The sequence below is a fragment of the Rosa rugosa genome, chromosome 7 (genome assembly GCF_958449725.1).
Source record: "Rosa rugosa chromosome 7, drRosRugo1.1, whole genome shotgun sequence".
NCBI lineage: Eukaryota > Viridiplantae > Streptophyta > Magnoliopsida > Rosales > Rosaceae > Rosa > Rosa rugosa.
In genome coordinates, this window is record NC_084826.1 from 13,493,634 (window position 1) to 13,511,828 (window position 18,195).

The window sequence follows — 18,195 nt, forward strand, 5'->3', positions numbered from 1 at the left end:
TTGTAAGGGCGGCACATACATAACGCAAGTCGCAAACGCACTTCTTCAACAGAGCAAAAAGCTGGAGTGAGAACCTCGCATATCGTAAACGACGTCGTAGAGTCCGATACCGGAGATCGGAGCTAAAAAAATGGGTTTCAGTTTGGGATTCTTGGTCGGAATCTTCGGAGTTCTGATTCTCTTTCATGCCGCTTACTCAACTGTTCAGTGTAAGCCCCAATAATCCCAATTGTATGAAATTGAATTTCAGAGCAGTAATTCTAGGGTTTCATAGTGATTGATAGTTGGATCGTTGGTTTGATTTGGTTGCAGATAGGGGATTGTTGAAGATTATGGAGGAGGAGTTTTCAGGACCACCAATCACTGTAAGATTGAGAATGAATATATATATATATATATATAAATAGCTAAAATTGGTTTTGTTTCAAGTGTTTATGTATCTGAAAGTGGATTATTGGGAATACAGGTGGTGGTTGAATTGCTTCTAGGGTTAGTGTTGAGTTTGTGGGCAGGACTTACTGTTCCGGGCACGTTTCTGTCAATACATCCCCATTCTGAAGAGAATAGGTATGTGTTAAAGAGTTTGTTTCCGAAATCGATGACTAGATGTGTCTTGTTCATGGTGTGATTGGATTTTTTTTTGGAAGTTGAATTGAATCTGTAGTAGTTAATATTTTCATGTGTTTGGTTGAGGGAAGTAACAGGACAAAATACATATAGGGTAAATTTGTTCATATCCTACCTATTTTGAAGAGAAAGCTTTTGGTTCCTTTCTCTTCATCGTTTTGGGGGAGATTGGTAACACAAGCATAGGGTACGGGGTACGGGCTGCATTTTACTTCTCCTTGTAGTGGGGTTATTGATAGAGTTATTACCTGTTGACATGCTGTTGTGAAGATGTATAGCACTTCCTACCAATTGAAAAAGAAACCTTTATGTAACTTTTTCTCCTTTTGCAAGTACAAGGGAGTGTTCAATGGTTCTGGTAATGATGTAGTACATAGTTTACGATTATAGTTATCTTGAAAATCAGAATGCTATTGCTTAGACTCAAGTTTCAGTATGTAGGACTGAGACATTATGTCTGTATTCTGAAAGGAGTTTTTGGAAAGACATAACAAAGTTCAATTAAATTTCAAGTATAGAGAGAGAGTTCAAAGTGAGAGTAGTAGGATTGAGGAGAGTAAATCTTTATAATGATAGAGACCAAAAAGATAAAGGACTTGAATTTAGACAAAAGAGGGAGAGAGCAAAAGGGCTGCCCCTTAATGCACATATCAGTTGTCGTAATAGGTCTCAGCAACCTATAAACATCCTGACATTGTTTTCTTTTTTAAAGCATTCTGATTTCATTTGGTTCTGACGTAATATGTTCATATATGGTAGTCTTTGTAGCCCATTCTTGCACAGACAGATGCTACTTAAAAATGTGAGATGTGGATCTACCATACCTTCATCTGTATCAGTTCTCAAGTTTATTCTTTCTTCCATAGAAGTAATTTGTAATGCATTATTAAAGACTAAAAAAGCATCAAGCATTGCTGCATATTCATAGAGGTGATTAGTGTACACTCTTCAAAGAGCAATTGGCCAATTGTTTTTACGATTTGTAGGTGTAAGATTTGCAAAAGCCTAGTTTTGGTAGTTTTGATGATGCAAAATCTCAGTTGCTGCCATTTCGTCTACATTTTCTGTACTTGAAATCAGAGGTGTGACTTTTAAATGCTGTATAAGATGCTTGATTGGATATGTGACGACCCAATTGTTCTGTACTGCAGGATAGTTGCTCTACCGGCTAACCTAGACTTTATGGTCTTCAACCATCGTGGGAAAGTATTTCCCGTGGAGATGGATTTGAAGCTGAAACATTAAGGTCTTCAATTCATTCAAGCAGAACACTGTTTTCAGTTAATTTTCTAGCCTTCAGAGAGAAGAATGGCAGCATGTGGCGCAGTGGTGCTTTATAGGCATTTGACAGCATCTGGAAAATCATGAATACTGCTTCTCTACTTGTTTTTGTTTCCTTGGATTATGTTACTTTATTTTGCCTTTACCTATGTAGCTTCTAACCAGAGGATACCTGTTCTAGTTATTTGAACTAGTTGCTTTTCCAGCTTTTTTCTATTTAGATTTGCAATGGGATTTGTTTGTAGCCCCATCACCTAAATTTGGAAGTCATCTCAGATTTTGACTCCAAATTCTTCTCCTACAAAGTGGAGTAAGTTTAGGATATATTAAAAAGAGATGACTGCCAGATATAGACTCGAAAGGCAATGGGAGTTGCTGTTGCTATATAAACTCAAGAATAATAGAATTCATTCAATGTGATACAATTTCAAGTGCTGGCCAAAAGAGCAAAAGACTAACATGTAATGGAAAGAAAGCAACATCCACAAATCTATGTAAAAATGTTAGAGTGGGACTGACTACAGCTAGTCACTACATCTCATTATCCATACTAGAACAACACGGTACAATCCTCTTCTACTTGAGCGTCAACAGCCCCAATCCTCCTCTAATTTGAAGATCCATAGCCCCCACTGGCTCTTCTACATCAACAGCCACGATCCTCCTCTACTCCGAAGGATTGATAGCCCCACTGCTTGTGCCAAATCCTATATGGCAGAGCTTCCATTGATAAACCCAGTTAATGGATTAATCTATGCCTGATTGAGTTCCTGTGGGTTTTCCATGGATTGTCTAAGAATAAACTCAGCTCTCCTCTTCTTTTCATCCCTTTCTTCATCTCGCAAAACCCAATTTGCTGGTCTCCCTGAACCCTTCTTTAGGAGGCTGAAATCCGATGATTCGCCAAGAAATTTCTTCACAGGTCTGAAATTTAAATGAACAGGGGGCCTTGAATTCGGAAGTAGCCTCCTCTCTTCCTCTCCCTCTCCATCCATCCATACCCCATTTTTCACTGCTTGAATGGCAGGGGCAAATGCCTCTAAAACTGAAGAAGAACGGTTCCCTTTGGCCGATTCATCTGAAAGCTTTGATGGTAAGACAACTGGAGACACATCTTTCTCGCCCGGCTGGAGTGGTGGTTCAAGGAAGGGATTACTTTCACTCCCTTGTAATTGCAATCCCTTCCCATCATTACCACCATCCACCGCCACCACCGAGACTGGGACAGAGGTTGAAGCTAAACCCGGAGATGAACCATTGCAGAGCAACCTCTGCTGCAGACTCAACAAAGACCTCTCAGCCTTTCTCCGCTGCCTGGCTTGCTCAATCTTATCTTCGCGAGGATCTGTCTTCCTCTCATTCCACATTGGTGAGTGAATGTAAGTGTGTGGATCAGGGAAAGCCGGCAACCAATTCGGCAAATGCTTGCCAGGCGGAGCTTCCCCCATCTGCTCAAAACTCGGAATTAACCTCCGATCCTTCACCACCGGAAACCTAGGCAACGGCTGAGCAAACGGATTCTCCTCCGCAGTACCCACATACTGAACAAGTCCCTTCGTCGTCCCTGACCCGGCTAGACAATGTGTAACATCCGCGGCACCCGAAAACCCTTGCAATGACTCCAAATCTTCCAACCCTCTAACAACATCAAACACATTAGATTCAGTCCTACCGGCCAAGTTAGCATAATAATTGGCCATCTTTCCTAAGTCACGGAGGTATCTGATGGCAATGTCAGCGAGGGAGTCCAAAGCCGACTCCTTGATGCCCAGAAACCCCACGCCCTCACATATCTGCGCCACGGCGACCTTCGAAACCGCCCGCCCAAACTCATCAGCTCCCGGTTGTGCTCTTCGGGCCGCATCGCCGGAATCATTCACTCTGCTACTTTCCCCATCTCCATGGCTCATATTCAAACCCTCATATCAAATTCAGCCTCTTCTTGAACCCGCATCATAACCCGAAAACCCGTCACCCCCGCAACGCGTGCATCTCCCCTCCCTTTCCCGGAAACCAAACAGAATCATATAAGCAGAGGAAGAAACCAGAGTCTCAGAAACCCTAGAAAACTGGGGGACCCCGATCCCGAACGGCTGTCGCTACAAATTGGGTTGAAAAGACTGAAATTTTCGGAGTCTTTCTTAAATTCGAAGACTCCGAAACATGAATCAGAGAGTACCGAATCAGATTGAAAGGAACAACGAAAACCCTAGACGAGGATGTAGAAAAAGATGGAACTAGGGTTTTGGAGAGGGGGAGAAGGTTAGGTATATGGAGGGAAATTTACGAATTTTCAAAAATTGAAATTGATAAATCTACCACCAGACCCTGATGGCAATGTTGGCTTCGAAATTCAAAAGGAATGAGATTTGGGAACGAAGAGAGAAGAGAGAAGTCGATGCATCTCTTCGGGGGGGCTCTTGGGTTTGTTTTATAGAGGCTTTTCACTAAACTAAGCGTGGGGCTCGTGGGCCTAATAACACCGGCCCGGCCCAATACAAAGTTCCAGATTGTTTATATATAAAAGGGTCCTTCGTACTCATCGGAGAGGTAGAAGATAAGGAAAGGCTAAGACTGAGAGTGTGGAAATGGAGAAGTACTTTGGGAACGCTTACAGAGGAGACCCGGGGGTCCCACACGCCGACCCGGAAAGGTTTGTGAACATATGGATCGGATCCGCTGCCTTCTCTGTTCTGACCTTGTTCAATCCCTACATGTGGCAGCTCTCCAATCAGTTCAAGTATGTGTATTTTTTGAGTTTTGGATTGGTACCCAGTTTGTGATTTAGGTTAATGTTTTGAGGTTTGGGTGATGCCCAGTTTGGGATTGTGTTGATTTTTGTGTTTGGGTTGCAGTTGGCATGACAAGGCAATGCTGTTTGAGCAGCATCACTGGAAAAGGGCACTGAAGAAAGGGAAGCCCTATCAATTTAAGGTATGCTATGATGTTTCGGATGATTGTGAGTTAAAGGTTTAATTTTTTTTGCTCATTGTTATGCAAGACATTGACAGTTTTGGTGGGTTTATGTTGTTTTGGTGAAATCTAATGGGGTGTTGATATTTTTGATGAAATTTTTGTTTGTTGCAGTGGAATGAGTACATGGACAAGGACCTCAGAGATGCCTACTATATCAACTGGCCGGTTTATTTCCCTTAGCTGTTTCTGGGCATGCTCTTGTTATTACTATTTGAACTGTTATATCATTTTCCTAAGATGTAGACCTGAAGGTGATATGGTTTATCATGCTTCTTTTGTACTGCAAGCTTAAATCAAATCTGCTCAATTTCAGGCTTTTCCTTATTGTCGTTGAATTTTGTGTCTTAATTTTTTTTTGCTAATATCAGCTATTTCTGCTATTCTAAGAGGACCAATCTGACATCTAAACAATTGTGAATTTGAGATGTTGATGGTTGGTGAACAATGTTGGTTCATGGATGTTTGTAAATCATCTAATACTCGTATTGAAACATAATTGTTGCTGAAAATACTAAATTTGTGTTCCTTAGAAGGCAAGAATGCATAGCTGTTCTTCTAATGTTAGTATGAATACTGGTACTTGCATAAATTGGGGAATGGTATGAAAAATATGAGGTGCGCAAACAGTCTTGATTTCTAGTTTATGTCAAGCTATTTGATTTGGCACCAGCTTGTGAAGAGGTTAGGGTGAAAAGCACCCAGTTGTAGGAGATTTGCCTGGATAACTTTACTAGCTGCGCTGCAACAGGATTCAGCTACTTTCATTGCTTTACAAGTGAATATTAGAAGTCTTGGCAAATCGTGTGGTCTTGTGAGCCTCAAGTTAAAGTTTTGTGTTCCTGACATGGTTTTGCCTGCCGGTCTATTAGTAAAAGAACCCCTGTAGTTCTTTTATTGTCATTTTGGAAAAGACTTCTCAGTGTCATTTAAGTCTTCTGACTTGGTTGAGATAAGAAAAGAACTCTTGCTTTCAGCTGATTGTTATTCAAAGAGTCGAATATGGCAGGGTTATCAGTTTGTGGCTTTCTCATTTGAGTCCAAATTTCTGCAAAGCATGCCTTTCCAGATTTACGTCCTAGTTTCTTCCAAGCATGTTTATGGTATAAGTGTTTATGACATACATACAATTACCGTCTCGAAGTCTCAATTAGTCAATTACTTGAATGATATTATTGTGTGGATCTCATTCGCCTCTGTGAAGGTCTTTTCGTAATTAATAAATGAGTTGTGGAACTGATAAAATATCCATTTATTACTGGGAATAAATTACAGGTGATAGCAGGTTTATCCATTGCAATTTTTTTTGGTAAAAAAAAAAAACTACATTTCAGCATAAATGGATTAAGAAGCAAATTCAACCAAATCGATCCCATCAAATGAATCTTAATTTCATTCTCAGAAAAAAAAAAAAAAAAAAGAATCTTAATTTATAATAAAGAATTGTATAGAACATCTCCAACAATGGAGTCAAAAGTCAAAATCATTTGCAAAATTTGGCTCTCCTAGTGTCATCCCTATTCATTCATATTTTGCATCTCTAACCATCTTTAGTCAAAAGCTAAAGTCATTTCATAAATTCATCACATGTTGCTGGGACCCACCTCAATTCATGCCTCACTACATATGACTTTCGTTCTAGTTCTACAATGTGTAGTCATTTTGACTCCCATTTTGGCTCAAAAGCCAAAATGACTCTATTTTGGCTATTGTTGGAGATGGTGGATTTTGATTGGAGGAGTCATTTTGGCTTTTGATTCCATGGTTGAAGTTGCTCTAAGAGCAACTTTACCAGCCTCGCCAAAATTGATTCTACGCTATTTTAGCGAGCGTGAGAAGCGGAAAATAGCAAAATCAGGCCTCCAACAGACTTGCTATATCGTTCGCCAAAATGGTTTTCGCTACTACGCTCGCCAAATCTAGGAGAGGAGAGAGAAATTTGAGACGCTCGCTATCTCCTCCAACGGGCAAATTCGTTCAAATTCAAACCTCTAGGTAATCGTCTTCCTCTTCTCTTGCCTTTCTTTCTCCTTGGTGTTCTTCGATTTCAAAACTTTTTGGTTTGGGCGACGGAAATTTGTGGTGAAATTCATAAACCCTGAAAAAGGGATTTGGGGTTATCCTCTTTTTTTGTTCGGTAAGCATGAAACTTGTTTGATTAATCATATATCTAGAATCACTGCAATTTCTTGGAACTTGAGTACGTTGGTGGGTATCAGATTATGGGTGTACTTTTGTAATTGAGCAAGAACTGAGTCTCTTTGATATGATTACCTGAATTATATGTTATTCTCAATTCGATAGGTGAGCAAAATAGTTTGTTTATTGAGTAAGTTCTCATTTAGAGGTCACTCCCACCAATGAAGAACATGTCATATTCATAGATGTCTATCTTCTTGCATCTAGAATGAAATTTAAAAGGTTTGATTTGATCACAGATGCAAACCATAAAAGAAGAACCACTCTTTCGATGCCATGCAACCTAAATTTTAACATTTTACAATTTGTTTTGTTACTTTGCTTTGACATGTTCTCTGAATGTTTTCTTATGTTGATTATCAATTCCTATACATGTAGATGGATTCTGCTCAAGTCCTCCGTGTTGCAATAGATTTAGGAGAGGATATTTTAAATTATGCCAATATCCACAATGGAAGCTCAGGGCATAATGATAATATGTTTTCAACGTTTGGTTATCCTGCATCTGGTGATGCTATTAGCTATAGTCAGAACCCTATTCAAAGTCAAGTTGTTGTTCAAAGTGAACCCAAAACCACAAAGAAAGCTAAAAGAGCCAAGAATTTCTCCATTCAAGAAGACAACCTTCTTGTGTCTGCCTGGCTCAATACTACCCTTGATCCAGCAATAGGAAATTATCAAAAAGGTGCTGCTTATTGGAAAAGAATTTGGGAGTATTTCTATGAGGAGAAGAACTTTGAACTGGAGTGTGATCGTAATCAGGGTTCACTCATGCATCGCTGGTCTGGAATTCAACTAGATGTGCACAAATTTTGTGGCTATTATGCTGAAATTGAAAGGACAAGAGCAAGGTACAACTGAACAATATAGGGTAATCTAAATTACCAATGTGATATATTCCAAGTTACATAGTATAGAATAACTAACTCTATTTGGTTTTTATGTTTGTTCAGATTGTGGAAGCCAAACAAAAGTTTAGGAGGGAGCGAGGATACAACTTTACATATAAGCATTGTTGGCATGTGTTGAAGTTCCACCCGAAATGGAACTTGGAACTCTCTAGGAAAAAACCAAAGAAAACTCATGCTACGGTTCCTGCTACTTCGTCTCCTATCACTCCATCTGCTAGCCCAGATACAATAGATTTAGCTGATGGCAATGTTGAAGGCAATGAGCCTCCATGCTTGGAGAGGCCTATAGGCAAAAAGGCTGCCAAGACCTTGGCAAGGAAGGCAAAAGCTAAAGAGAAAGTGGAAGCAGCCCAATATGAATTAGGAGACTATTATGCTCTGAAAGTTGAACATGCTCATAAGGAGGATGAGCAATTTCAACTGATGTATGATGCAGAATAAGAGAACATTAAGCTGAGGAAACAAGAACTTGAAATTCAAGTTCGAAAAGAGGATAATGCAATAATGGCAATTGATACTTCTACAATGGAACCAATGCAGGCAGAATATTTTAGAGGACTTCAACAGGAAATCATAGCAAAAAGAGTTGCTAACGGAAACTAGTTTGGAGTCACCTGTGAAGTGCGAACTAGATGTCAGTTCATTTTTTTGTGCAAATCTCTTTCTTTTCTCATTTTTTGTTGCTTTGAAAGTTGTACATTTTCAGCTACATTGAGAGCTGATGATGTACTTCTATCTTTAGTACTGTTCTCTTCATAAGACTTGAAAGAATTTCAATAATTTCTTTATTCTCTTTAAGTTTTGAAATAATGACAGATTCATTCAAGATTACTTAGTACTGTTCTTTATGCATTGCTCATATCAGACAACTTGTATTGAATTCAAAAATTTAATGCAAAACAATTTCATCATTTTTATGTAAATTTCAACACAAATACTGTGTTTTATTCAATTGTGTAATTGAAACAGAAACCAGTAACTAAAATGAGTACTACAAAATGATAATTCATTCTCCTCCATGTAGCTTCCATAAGTGTTCGATAAGATCGCCTTGTAGTCTAAAATGAGTCTCCCCATCTTTAATGCGGAGATGGTTGTCAATGAACTCCATCAATGTTTGTGTTCGCTCATGTGATGGTAATACATTTGAAGGCTCTCCAACTATATCATAATTCTCAATGATTTGATCAATTTCACTATCACGATCTCGACCAATATTTCTAATATAGTGGTCATCATCTCGCTCATCTTCCACAATCATATTATGCATTATTATGCATGCTGTCATGATATCCTTAAGTGTCTCTTGATTCCATAAATGTGCTGGTCCTCGTACAATTGCAAAACGTGCTTGGAGTACTCCAAATGCTCGCTCTACATCTTTTCTTGCTCCCTCCTGTTGTTTAGCAAAGTGTTTCTTCTTATTTTCTTGTGGAGCTGGTATTGTCTTTACAAATGTCGCTCATGTTGGATATATACCATCAGCAAGGTAGTATCCCATATTATACGGTTTGCCATTAACTAAATAGTTGACAGGAGGAGCACGTCCTGTGGCTAGGTCATCAAATAAAGAAGACCGATCTAACACATTGATATCATTGTGAGATCCTGGGAACCCAAAAAATGCATGCCAAATCCAAAGATCATATGAAGCTACAGCTTCCAATATAATTGTTGGTTCATGGTAGTGACCAGAATACCCATGCAGATGGACAATTTTTCCATCTCCAATGCATACAGTCTATGCTCCCCAACATTCCAGGAAATCCACGTTTTTCACCAATTGAAAGCAATCTAGCTATGTCGTTACTATTTGGTGGTCTCAAGTACTCATCACCAAACATAACAACTACAGCATTAACAAACCTTTTAAGACTCTTTAGAGCAGTACTTTCACCAATTCGAACGTATTCATCTACATAATCTGCTGGAACTCCATAAGCAAGCATTCGTAGTGCAACAGTTATCTTTTGATATGATGACAAGCCGATAGCTCCCGCAACATTCCTTTTTTGCAAGAAATATGGATCACATAAAAGCACTACATTTTGAATTCTAAGAAAAACATGACGTCTCATTCGGAACCTTCTCCGAAAAACATTATCAGAAAATATAGGTGGATCAGCGAAGTAGTCACGGTAGAGATTTTCATGACCTTTAGTTATATAGCGCGGAACAACAATCCTACCTTTGATTGAACCGCGGCGTACTGGTCTTTCCCTCTCCTCAACTACCCGCTTAATCAGATCATCTTCATATTTTTCATCCGTAATATCATTCTTTTTCAGGAACCTCTTACGCATCCAACGACTTGCTAGAGATTGACTCGCCATTGGACACAATATAAATGAGATGTCTAGACTAAATGAAGTTGAGATATGAGATGAAAGATTGAAAAACCGGGTATCAATATATATTATTGCTTTGCATGTTCGTCAAGCAAGCAACTAATCTTTCCAAGTAAATGAGAATGATCAACTTCCATTGTTTGTTGCTTTGCCAAATCTTTCGTAAATATACATATCTCACAAATGAATGTGTATCTTTTTGATATGATTTGCTAGCAAAATATGTATCTTTTTTAATATGGATGTCGATTAGCCTAATATATATCTCTTTGATATGATTTTCTTGCACAAAAGATTTAGTTTCACTTTAATTTAGAGCATATCATATCTGATATGAAAATAGATATCTATCTTTGCTCTTAGCAAGCAAAAAACTGATCAATTTGACCACCAAGAAAAAGTAGCCGTTGAGATCAATTTTTCACATAATAAAAAATAGCCGTTGAAAAATTAGGGTTATGTAATTTATAATTCGAAATTCAAAATTAAATATTCAAGGTTCATTATAGCTAGCATTGGTGCAGACGTGTTTTAAAACTGGCTAGCCAAAATAACTTTTTAGCTATTTTAGCTAAAAAATGACTAAAATATAGCTAGCATTGTTAAAGATGCTCTAAGGAAACAAGTAAAACTGGTAGTTGGAAATAAATGCACAAAATTTTAATTATACCTAAGAATTTTAAAGAGAAACCAAAATCTATTCAATTATCCTCTTATCCAAAATATTTCGTTATCCTGAAACTCTGGAAGCCCTTTGCGGCTGTCAGAACCAGGAAACAATGGCATTTCTCCTTCCTCCATGTTCATCTTCCACTTCCCAAACACCCTCACCTCTCTCATTCCATCCACCCATTACGTCCTCGTCAAATCTCTCTTCAACCCAAATTCCAACCAAATCCAGCAATGACTGGATTTCGAAATTTCGCTCCAAATCTTTAAATTTCGCGCTCTCCGGAGCTCTCACACTCGGACTATCTCTCTCAGGCAAGTTTTCTCATTTTTCTGCAGTTGCATGCAAGATAAAATATTAGCATACTGAAAATGTCAAAACCCTTTACATTTCTGTAGGTGTAGGAGTTGCTCATGCATTAGTTGGGGTGAACAAGCCAGAATTGCTTCCAAAAGTGTTCAGTCCAGTGATTGATGTAGCCGGCTTCCTCTCCGATGGCCAGGTCTACTTTATTATATGAACTGTAGACTGTTGTTGTATTTTTTAGCAATGGGATGAAATTTCAAGAATTAAGCTTAATTATGTATAATGTATGTAAATTTTCAGGAGAAAAGGCTAGCTCAGGAGATTGCTAATATAGAGAAGGATACTGGATTCAAGTTGAGGGTTCTTGCTCAGAACTATCCTGACACGCCAGGTTTGCTTAGTGTTGATAGTAGTTTGTTAGTGACAGGTTTTGCTTTTGTTTTTATGGTTCTGATATGGTTTTGGGTGAGATAGTTATAATGTTTTGATGCTCTGTAGGTTTGGCGATCAAAGATTTCTGGCAAGTGGATGATAGAACTATTGTCTTTGTTGCTGATCCCACTTTTGGTAATGGATTCATACATGCCAGTGTCATGTGTGCTTATTTTACTACCTCTAAAATAGATCATTTATGCTGATGGTTTTTGAGCAGGCAATATACTAAATTTCAATGTGGGAGCTTTGGTTGATCTAGATGTTCCACGTAGCTTTTGGAGTCGTCTGGCTGGGAAGTATGGGAATATGTTTTATTGGAAAGAGAAGGTGAAGTTGCATCATCCCTTGTAGCTATATTTGTTATGACATTGCATTGCGCAGATTTTCTTAGAAAAGAGTATGATTTTATCTGCTGAATGGAACAGGGGGAAGATGGATCAATTGAAGCTGCTGTAACCGCAATATCTAACTGCTTGAGAGAACCTGTAGGCTCTAATAATTGTTCCGAGGTATATTAATACAAGTGAACCCTGTCCATTTGTAAAAAGGATTTTAAAGTAGGAATGTACCATCTTGTTAAATATGTATTGACTACTTTTGAGAAATCTAGTAATATTGTTATGTTGGTTTTAATTGTCTCAATTTGGTCTGGCCCCAAGAAGCTGTGTAGAAAAAGAATGATACTTTTTATTCCTCCCATGAGAATGAACTCAACCTTTTCAATTACTGATGTGCAATGCTTGGTTTCTCTTACCTTATGGGGGGAAACAACATTATTTACTCCCTTCTTTTTATGAAAAGTTGTCAATGGTCTGGACCTTTTATAGAGTGGTTAGACTGTCTAGAGTTGAAAATAGATGAGCCATGGTTGCAGTGGCGGAACTACATGAAGGGTTGTTTGGGCTATAGCCCAACCCAAAATTACTGGGATATTTTATATAGTATAAGTGTGCCTCTCTAATTGATGTCCAACATTGGTTCAGTTGGCAAATTGTGGAGTTGCTTTCTTTCTTCCTAAGGTCTCACCTTGGTTCGAGTGCCCTCAACTTGTAGTTTTGCCATTTCCTTCTCCCTTTTTGGCATTTTTTTCCCCTTTTGTTCCTTTTTTTTTCCCATCATTTGCCCATTTTCTTCTCCCTTTCTCTCTTTTCTTTTCTTACAACATTTTCTATTCCTAGTTTCTTAAAAATTTCTTCTCAGCAAATCTTGCCTGTTAATTTTTTTTGCTCTTCCCCTTTTTGCTCTCCTTTTTTTTTTCTTTAGTTCCAACATGCTCCATTAGTGCCCAGTACCATTTGGTCTAGTGACATAGTCTCTCCTTCGTAAATGGGAGGTTGTGAGTTCGACTCACGAAAAACTAGTTGTAGCATTTATTTACTTGATCAAAATAAATAAAAAAATATGCTCCATTAGTATTTCTTCTAAACTTAAGTCTCAAAGTTCTTGAAATCATCACTGACAAAAAAAAAAAAAAAAAAAAATCTTGTAAGCTATTTAAAGTAGCCCACCCCTAATTTTCATCCTGATTCCGCCACTGCATGGTTGTTTGCTAAATATAAATTCATAAGCTGGAGCCTCTGGTTAGTAGGACACTGGATGAGCAGCTAAGCAAGAAATGTCAAGAGAATCTGCTTAACCATCATACTGTGAAATTATGTGCGGAAACACATTTCAGAGTATGCTTCGGAATAATCTAAGCAGCCCTTCTGACAGACTGGCCTATCTCTCCATGCCTCTCTACATACTATTTCCAGAAGGGTCTCTCATTCAAACCTCCAGAAGCCATGGATGACGAGAACAGAGATATTATTCCAAATGAGTTAATTGGCAGATATAACAGCTCGTGAAATGCTTGAACATTGGCTTGAAATCTTGAATGGCAGCACAGAAGCTGCATGATGCCATGGTTAACCTCAGAGACAAGATGATACCAGGGTTTGTTGATGCCTGGCTGCAGTCTACTAACAGGTAAAAAATCTTGTTTCCTCCACACTGTCAATTTGGCCCCATTCTATGTCAATTTCAAGTGGGCATGGATACAAGTTTGATGGGAAGGTCTCATCCTACCTGATGCAATGAGCTCTTGAATGTGTCGAGGTATCTTGAGTCTATACCCCATTATTAATCAGTCGCACCCATTCTGAAAGATTGTAGCTGTAAATTTATGTGAACCTGCCCTATCGTTAGTCAGGAAAGAATACGATTGCATTTGCTGGATCGAACAATGCATGGGAAGATGCAGCAATTTAAGCTAATGGGTCATAGAGATTCTCTTCTTCTTTGTGATTGGCTATTGTTGTAAAAGTTAATAATCATTTTGTGCATATTCAGTCACTGTCTAGCTATAAATGGAGCAGTGACTCCAAGTGTCTATTATGATTCAGGTCCTTCTTTAATCTTCCAACAACATACTCATCAACTTTGCCTTTTCAAATTGGTATTTTTTCCAAATACGTTTAGCAACCTGCTTCCTAGAGCTCCCACCTAAATAGCTTTTCATAACAAAGGGCTACAAAGGCAGCCATATCCTAAGAGCGAGTCCATCCATTGAGTTTCTGGGCTTTGGGTTTATGGAGCAGAAAACTATTTACTGTCTTTTTTATGTTTGCTTCTACCAAAGTATCAATTGAGTCAAGTTCTTTAGGGCATGACACTATTTATTTAATTTTCTATTAATTTATTTAGTAAATGTGAAATATATAATGTAAATAAACAGTGGTGATGAACATTTTGGAACTGTATGATCTCAATTTATTAAAATATTTGTTTTTTTTATTATATCAACAACTAGTTTTTTGTAAGTCAAACTCACGCGCGACCTCCCACTAGACCAAATATTTTATATCAAAATATTTATTAAATATTCATATAAGTGAAAAATTAATTAAATAAATAACAAGTATGAAATTCCTAAAAAAAAAAAAACTGAAATTTATTAAAATATTTTGGTAAGACTTCGATAAAAACAAAATGTTCTAAGAGAATTTTTTTTTTTTTTTTGGATTCTAACCATTTACCCTAATTCTAGGGAATTCCCCCCCCCCCCCAACCCACTTATTTTTGTTCCCACTTACCCATAAAGACTCTAATAAGGTCTTCCCTAATACCCAATTAATTTTTTTTTGTTTATTTTTGAGACTATTTTGCCCTTATCCCTTTGTTATATAGAGGGAGGGAGAGAGAGAGATAGAGAGAATGGAAGAGAGAGAAGCCATAGGAGACTTCGCTTGAGTTCCGTCACCGGTCGCCGGATTCAATCACCGACCGCTGCCCAATGGACTTCTCCAAAAACCTAGTCAGAGGTCCCGAAAGTAGTTGTCGGAGATCTCATAGGTCACCGGAGAGGCTTATCCCCCCCCCCCCCCCCCCCAATAAACATTTATTGCCCTCAATAGACATTTATTGGGGGGCAATAAAAGTTTATGAAACCTCGCCAAAGGTCCCCAAAGAGGTCGTTGGAGATCTCATACGGGGGCGGAGAGGTTTATTGCCCCTGCCAACAAACCATTATTGTCCCCCCAATAAACCTTTCGGTCGCCGGAATGGGAACCAATCTCCCTAAAATTAGACAAATAAAACTTTCATTAAGGAAAAAAAAAAAAAAAAAGGAGATTACATCAATTCAAAACATTTATTGCCCCCCAATAGACCTTTATTGCCCCACAAATATGGATATTAATACTCGATTTCTTTTGCAAAAGACTCGTGATTTTTGTCTTCCCCTGGAAAACCGTTTCTCAGAACCCATAAAACCCTGCAATTGAGTCCCAAATCCAACCCCATTGGCCCACGCCCCTTCTTCTTCTTTCTCGTTCGCTGATCTTCTCCATTGTCTTGCTTACAACGAAGAAACTCACTCACCCTCTATGACATAGCCTGGTTTGGAAGCCACTCTCTCTATTTAGCCAAGTGATGCATTCGAACCAGTCCTCAAAATGATGCCTTTTCGGCTCTTGTCTCAGGCATCGCGTACGATTTTGAAGCCTTCACTATCTCGCTCCTATATCTCTGTTGCAGTCTCTACCTATCACCCAACCACCACACCAAACCCAACCCTAAAGAAACGCCTTTGATACCATTTAATCTCAGGCACCGTTGGATTCCCAGTTATCACAGCAACCGTTGGATTCTCAGTTATCTTGATTATGATCTCAGGCTCATAGCGCACATATCGACTTCATCGAACAAGGACGACAATCGGGTCAGCGATGACTCAAAAGCCTAAGCTTCTTGAATCGAAGCTTATTTGCCGAAGCCCTGTTACATGAAGGAAGTCGACGGTGGCTGCGGCAACGATGATAGAGTTCTAAGGGTCGGCGCCTTTTGGAGAGGAGGGAGAGAGAGAGAGACTGGAGGTGGAGATCGAGAAGAGAGAGAGAGAGAGAGACCTAGAGTCGTGCTGGAAAGAGATAAGAGAGTGGCATAAAATGTGTTAAATATATAGTCAATCCTTTTGTCATTGAAATCACAGTATGTGTGTGTGTGTGTATATATATATATGTAAGTGTGTGTGTGTGTGTGTGAACAGAAATAAACAACAATGGAACAATATTAATAGAAATTAATTTAAACAAAATGAAATCACTGACTTGATCTTGTGAGAGAGGCTTGCGTATGTAGTGCAATGTCTTAAGACAGAATTTCGTCCCCACACGTGTGTTGTGGTTAATCATAGACGTCTGCCCTACATGATACAACTCTCGTTTCAAGGCGTTGCACATATGTCTTGAAACCTGGCGAACTTCACTTGTGTTTTCTCTCGAGTTTGTGTAGAAGAAAGATGTCAAGAAACTGATTATATATCTGCAATGAACCTTAACGTCCTTTTTATAGAGAACGGACAAGAAGACGTGACTGTTCGTTCAATTAAATTTGATTTGAACAGTTACAACTGTTTGGATAAGTTTACCCAAAATCAATTTTTTTTTTGTCTTTATCCGAATTTATAAAAAGAAAAAATATTTTTATTTAGAATTTAATTAAAGCCCAAGAGCACCTAGGCCCAAGGCCCTATCTTTGAAATATAAATATATTTACAATATATCCAAGGCAAAGGGCCTTGCCTCCCATCCAATGGGCCTTCCCTTTGACTTTGTCCATTTAATATATTTCTTGTGTAAACATATATAAAGGGAGCAAACATGAGCCTTGTCTCCAATGTAAGATCACTTATCCCATTCCAAATTGGTTCTAACAAAAATACTTTATTAATTAGGTTGAGGGCAAAATAGTCATGTTTCTTTCAATTGGATTAGTGAGAATAAAAATCTGTTGCTGAGGTAAGTGGGATAATTTTGGCTCATTTTGGTGCTTTGGGTCAAGAACCTTTTTTTTTCCTTAAAAATAATTAATTTAGTTATAAATATAGGAGCCTAAATATAAGTGAAGTAGAAAATTGATTGATTAGTCTTGTTGGGAGAGCCGGTGTAGAGTCGACTAGAGATTGCACCGTCACTACTCATCACAAGAGTTCAAAGTTCAAACCCTCACCAAAGGGTTCAAATCTCCTTTGCATGCAACACTACCGAAAAGTCGTATTTTTCTCCTCCTTAAATGCGTGGGAAAATTGGTCTTGCCATATGGGTGTTTTACAATTTTTTATTTTATTTTAATTTTTGGGTCTCCAGCTAGGTCTTGCCCAGCCTAGAGGAAGCTCCGTCAACTTGCTCTAATGTGGGAACTTTTGAGGGTGAAAGAATGGTTTTGGTTGAATTACTGGTATGACTGCCACTTTATGAATCCACTATCAAGAAAATTGAACAATTACAAGCTTATATTTAACACAACAATTGTTACAAATAGAGCAAGTAATTAGAGATATTAAGTAATTCATATTCCTTGTTAAATATATTTATTATATGAATTGTTTCTGTATGGTTACCAAGAGGATGGAACCATAAGAATCACTGGGGATGGAAGCTACCATCTTCAAGATCTAAATCTGTCAACCATGAACAGAGGTCAGGGGGGAAGACCGGGTTTGCCGGCCTTCGACCCTCTGATGCCTAAATCAGATACATGTGAGAATGTAGACTAGGTAGGAGTAAATGGAGAGTGGTGGCTTACCTTGAATGAGTGGAGATGCATGTATATATAGTGTAAGTTAGGACTTGTCGCCCTTCCTTTTCCCATGTGGGACTAGATGTGGGCTATCAAAGTGGAGAATGTGGTGCTATCATGTGTGTTAGGCTTTGGGCTTTCCTTGTAGATTTAAGACACAAGCCTCTTCCGGTGGCCATTTGGCCGTGTGGTTCAGGTGTTCGTGCCCAATATATATATGGTATGAACAAGTCCCCCCAGTCCTCGGTCAAGAGTTCTCTTGGGTGGGGAGTTTGTTTAGGTAGAAACACCGGGAGTGCACAGTAAGTGGCCAAACAAGAGGCCTTCTACCAAGATGACCAGTCCCCATGGGAGATAAGGATGGACCGGGTCCCGCTAGTTAGGG

General features: G+C 38.7%; 5 protein-coding genes and 1 pseudogene across 5 annotated transcripts; 4 read left to right on the plus strand and 2 right to left on the minus strand.

Annotated features, from left to right (window-relative positions):
• The first annotated feature begins 37 nt into the window (after positions 1 to 37).
• Positions 38 to 2,124, plus strand: LOC133719749 (membrane magnesium transporter). Its single transcript, XM_062145919.1, has 4 exons — positions 38 to 209; positions 313 to 365; positions 467 to 567; positions 1,779 to 2,124. Exons 1-4 carry the CDS (start codon positions 131 to 133, stop codon positions 1,870 to 1,872), a joined length of 327 nt encoding a protein of 108 aa, XP_062001903.1. The 5' UTR covers positions 38 to 130; the 3' UTR covers positions 1,873 to 2,124.
• Positions 2,125 to 2,294: 170 nt separating this feature from the next.
• On the minus strand, positions 2,295 to 4,304 carry LOC133719747 (transcription initiation factor TFIID subunit 8). The gene has a single exon (XM_062145918.1). It carries the CDS (start codon positions 3,816 to 3,818, stop codon positions 2,661 to 2,663), a length of 1,158 nt encoding a protein of 385 aa, XP_062001902.1. The 5' UTR covers positions 3,819 to 4,304; the 3' UTR covers positions 2,295 to 2,660.
• A 137-nt stretch (positions 4,305 to 4,441) lies between these two features.
• LOC133719750 (uncharacterized) lies at positions 4,442 to 5,219 on the plus strand. The gene is made up of 3 exons (XM_062145920.1): positions 4,442 to 4,648; positions 4,764 to 4,842; positions 4,996 to 5,219. Exons 1-3 carry the CDS (start codon positions 4,497 to 4,499, stop codon positions 5,062 to 5,064), a joined length of 300 nt encoding a protein of 99 aa, XP_062001904.1. The 5' UTR covers positions 4,442 to 4,496; the 3' UTR covers positions 5,065 to 5,219.
• Positions 5,220 to 7,214: 1,995 nt separating this feature from the next.
• LOC133723935 (glutathione S-transferase T3-like) lies at positions 7,215 to 8,827 on the plus strand. Its single transcript, XM_062150806.1, has 2 exons — positions 7,215 to 7,931; positions 8,034 to 8,827. Exons 1-2 carry the CDS (start codon positions 7,459 to 7,461, stop codon positions 8,107 to 8,109), a joined length of 549 nt encoding a protein of 182 aa, XP_062006790.1. The 5' UTR covers positions 7,215 to 7,458; the 3' UTR covers positions 8,110 to 8,827.
• Positions 8,828 to 8,997: 170 nt separating this feature from the next.
• Positions 8,998 to 10,324, minus strand: LOC133722877 (uncharacterized; annotated as a pseudogene).
• Positions 10,325 to 11,030: 706 nt separating this feature from the next.
• Positions 11,031 to 12,383, plus strand: LOC133722007 (thylakoid lumenal 15.0 kDa protein 2, chloroplastic). Its single transcript, XM_062148792.1, has 6 exons — positions 11,031 to 11,323; positions 11,408 to 11,511; positions 11,616 to 11,706; positions 11,814 to 11,882; positions 11,968 to 12,077; positions 12,176 to 12,383. Exons 1-6 carry the CDS (start codon positions 11,119 to 11,121, stop codon positions 12,266 to 12,268), a joined length of 672 nt encoding a protein of 223 aa, XP_062004776.1. The 5' UTR covers positions 11,031 to 11,118; the 3' UTR covers positions 12,269 to 12,383.
• Positions 12,384 to 18,195: the final 5,812 nt, after the last annotated feature.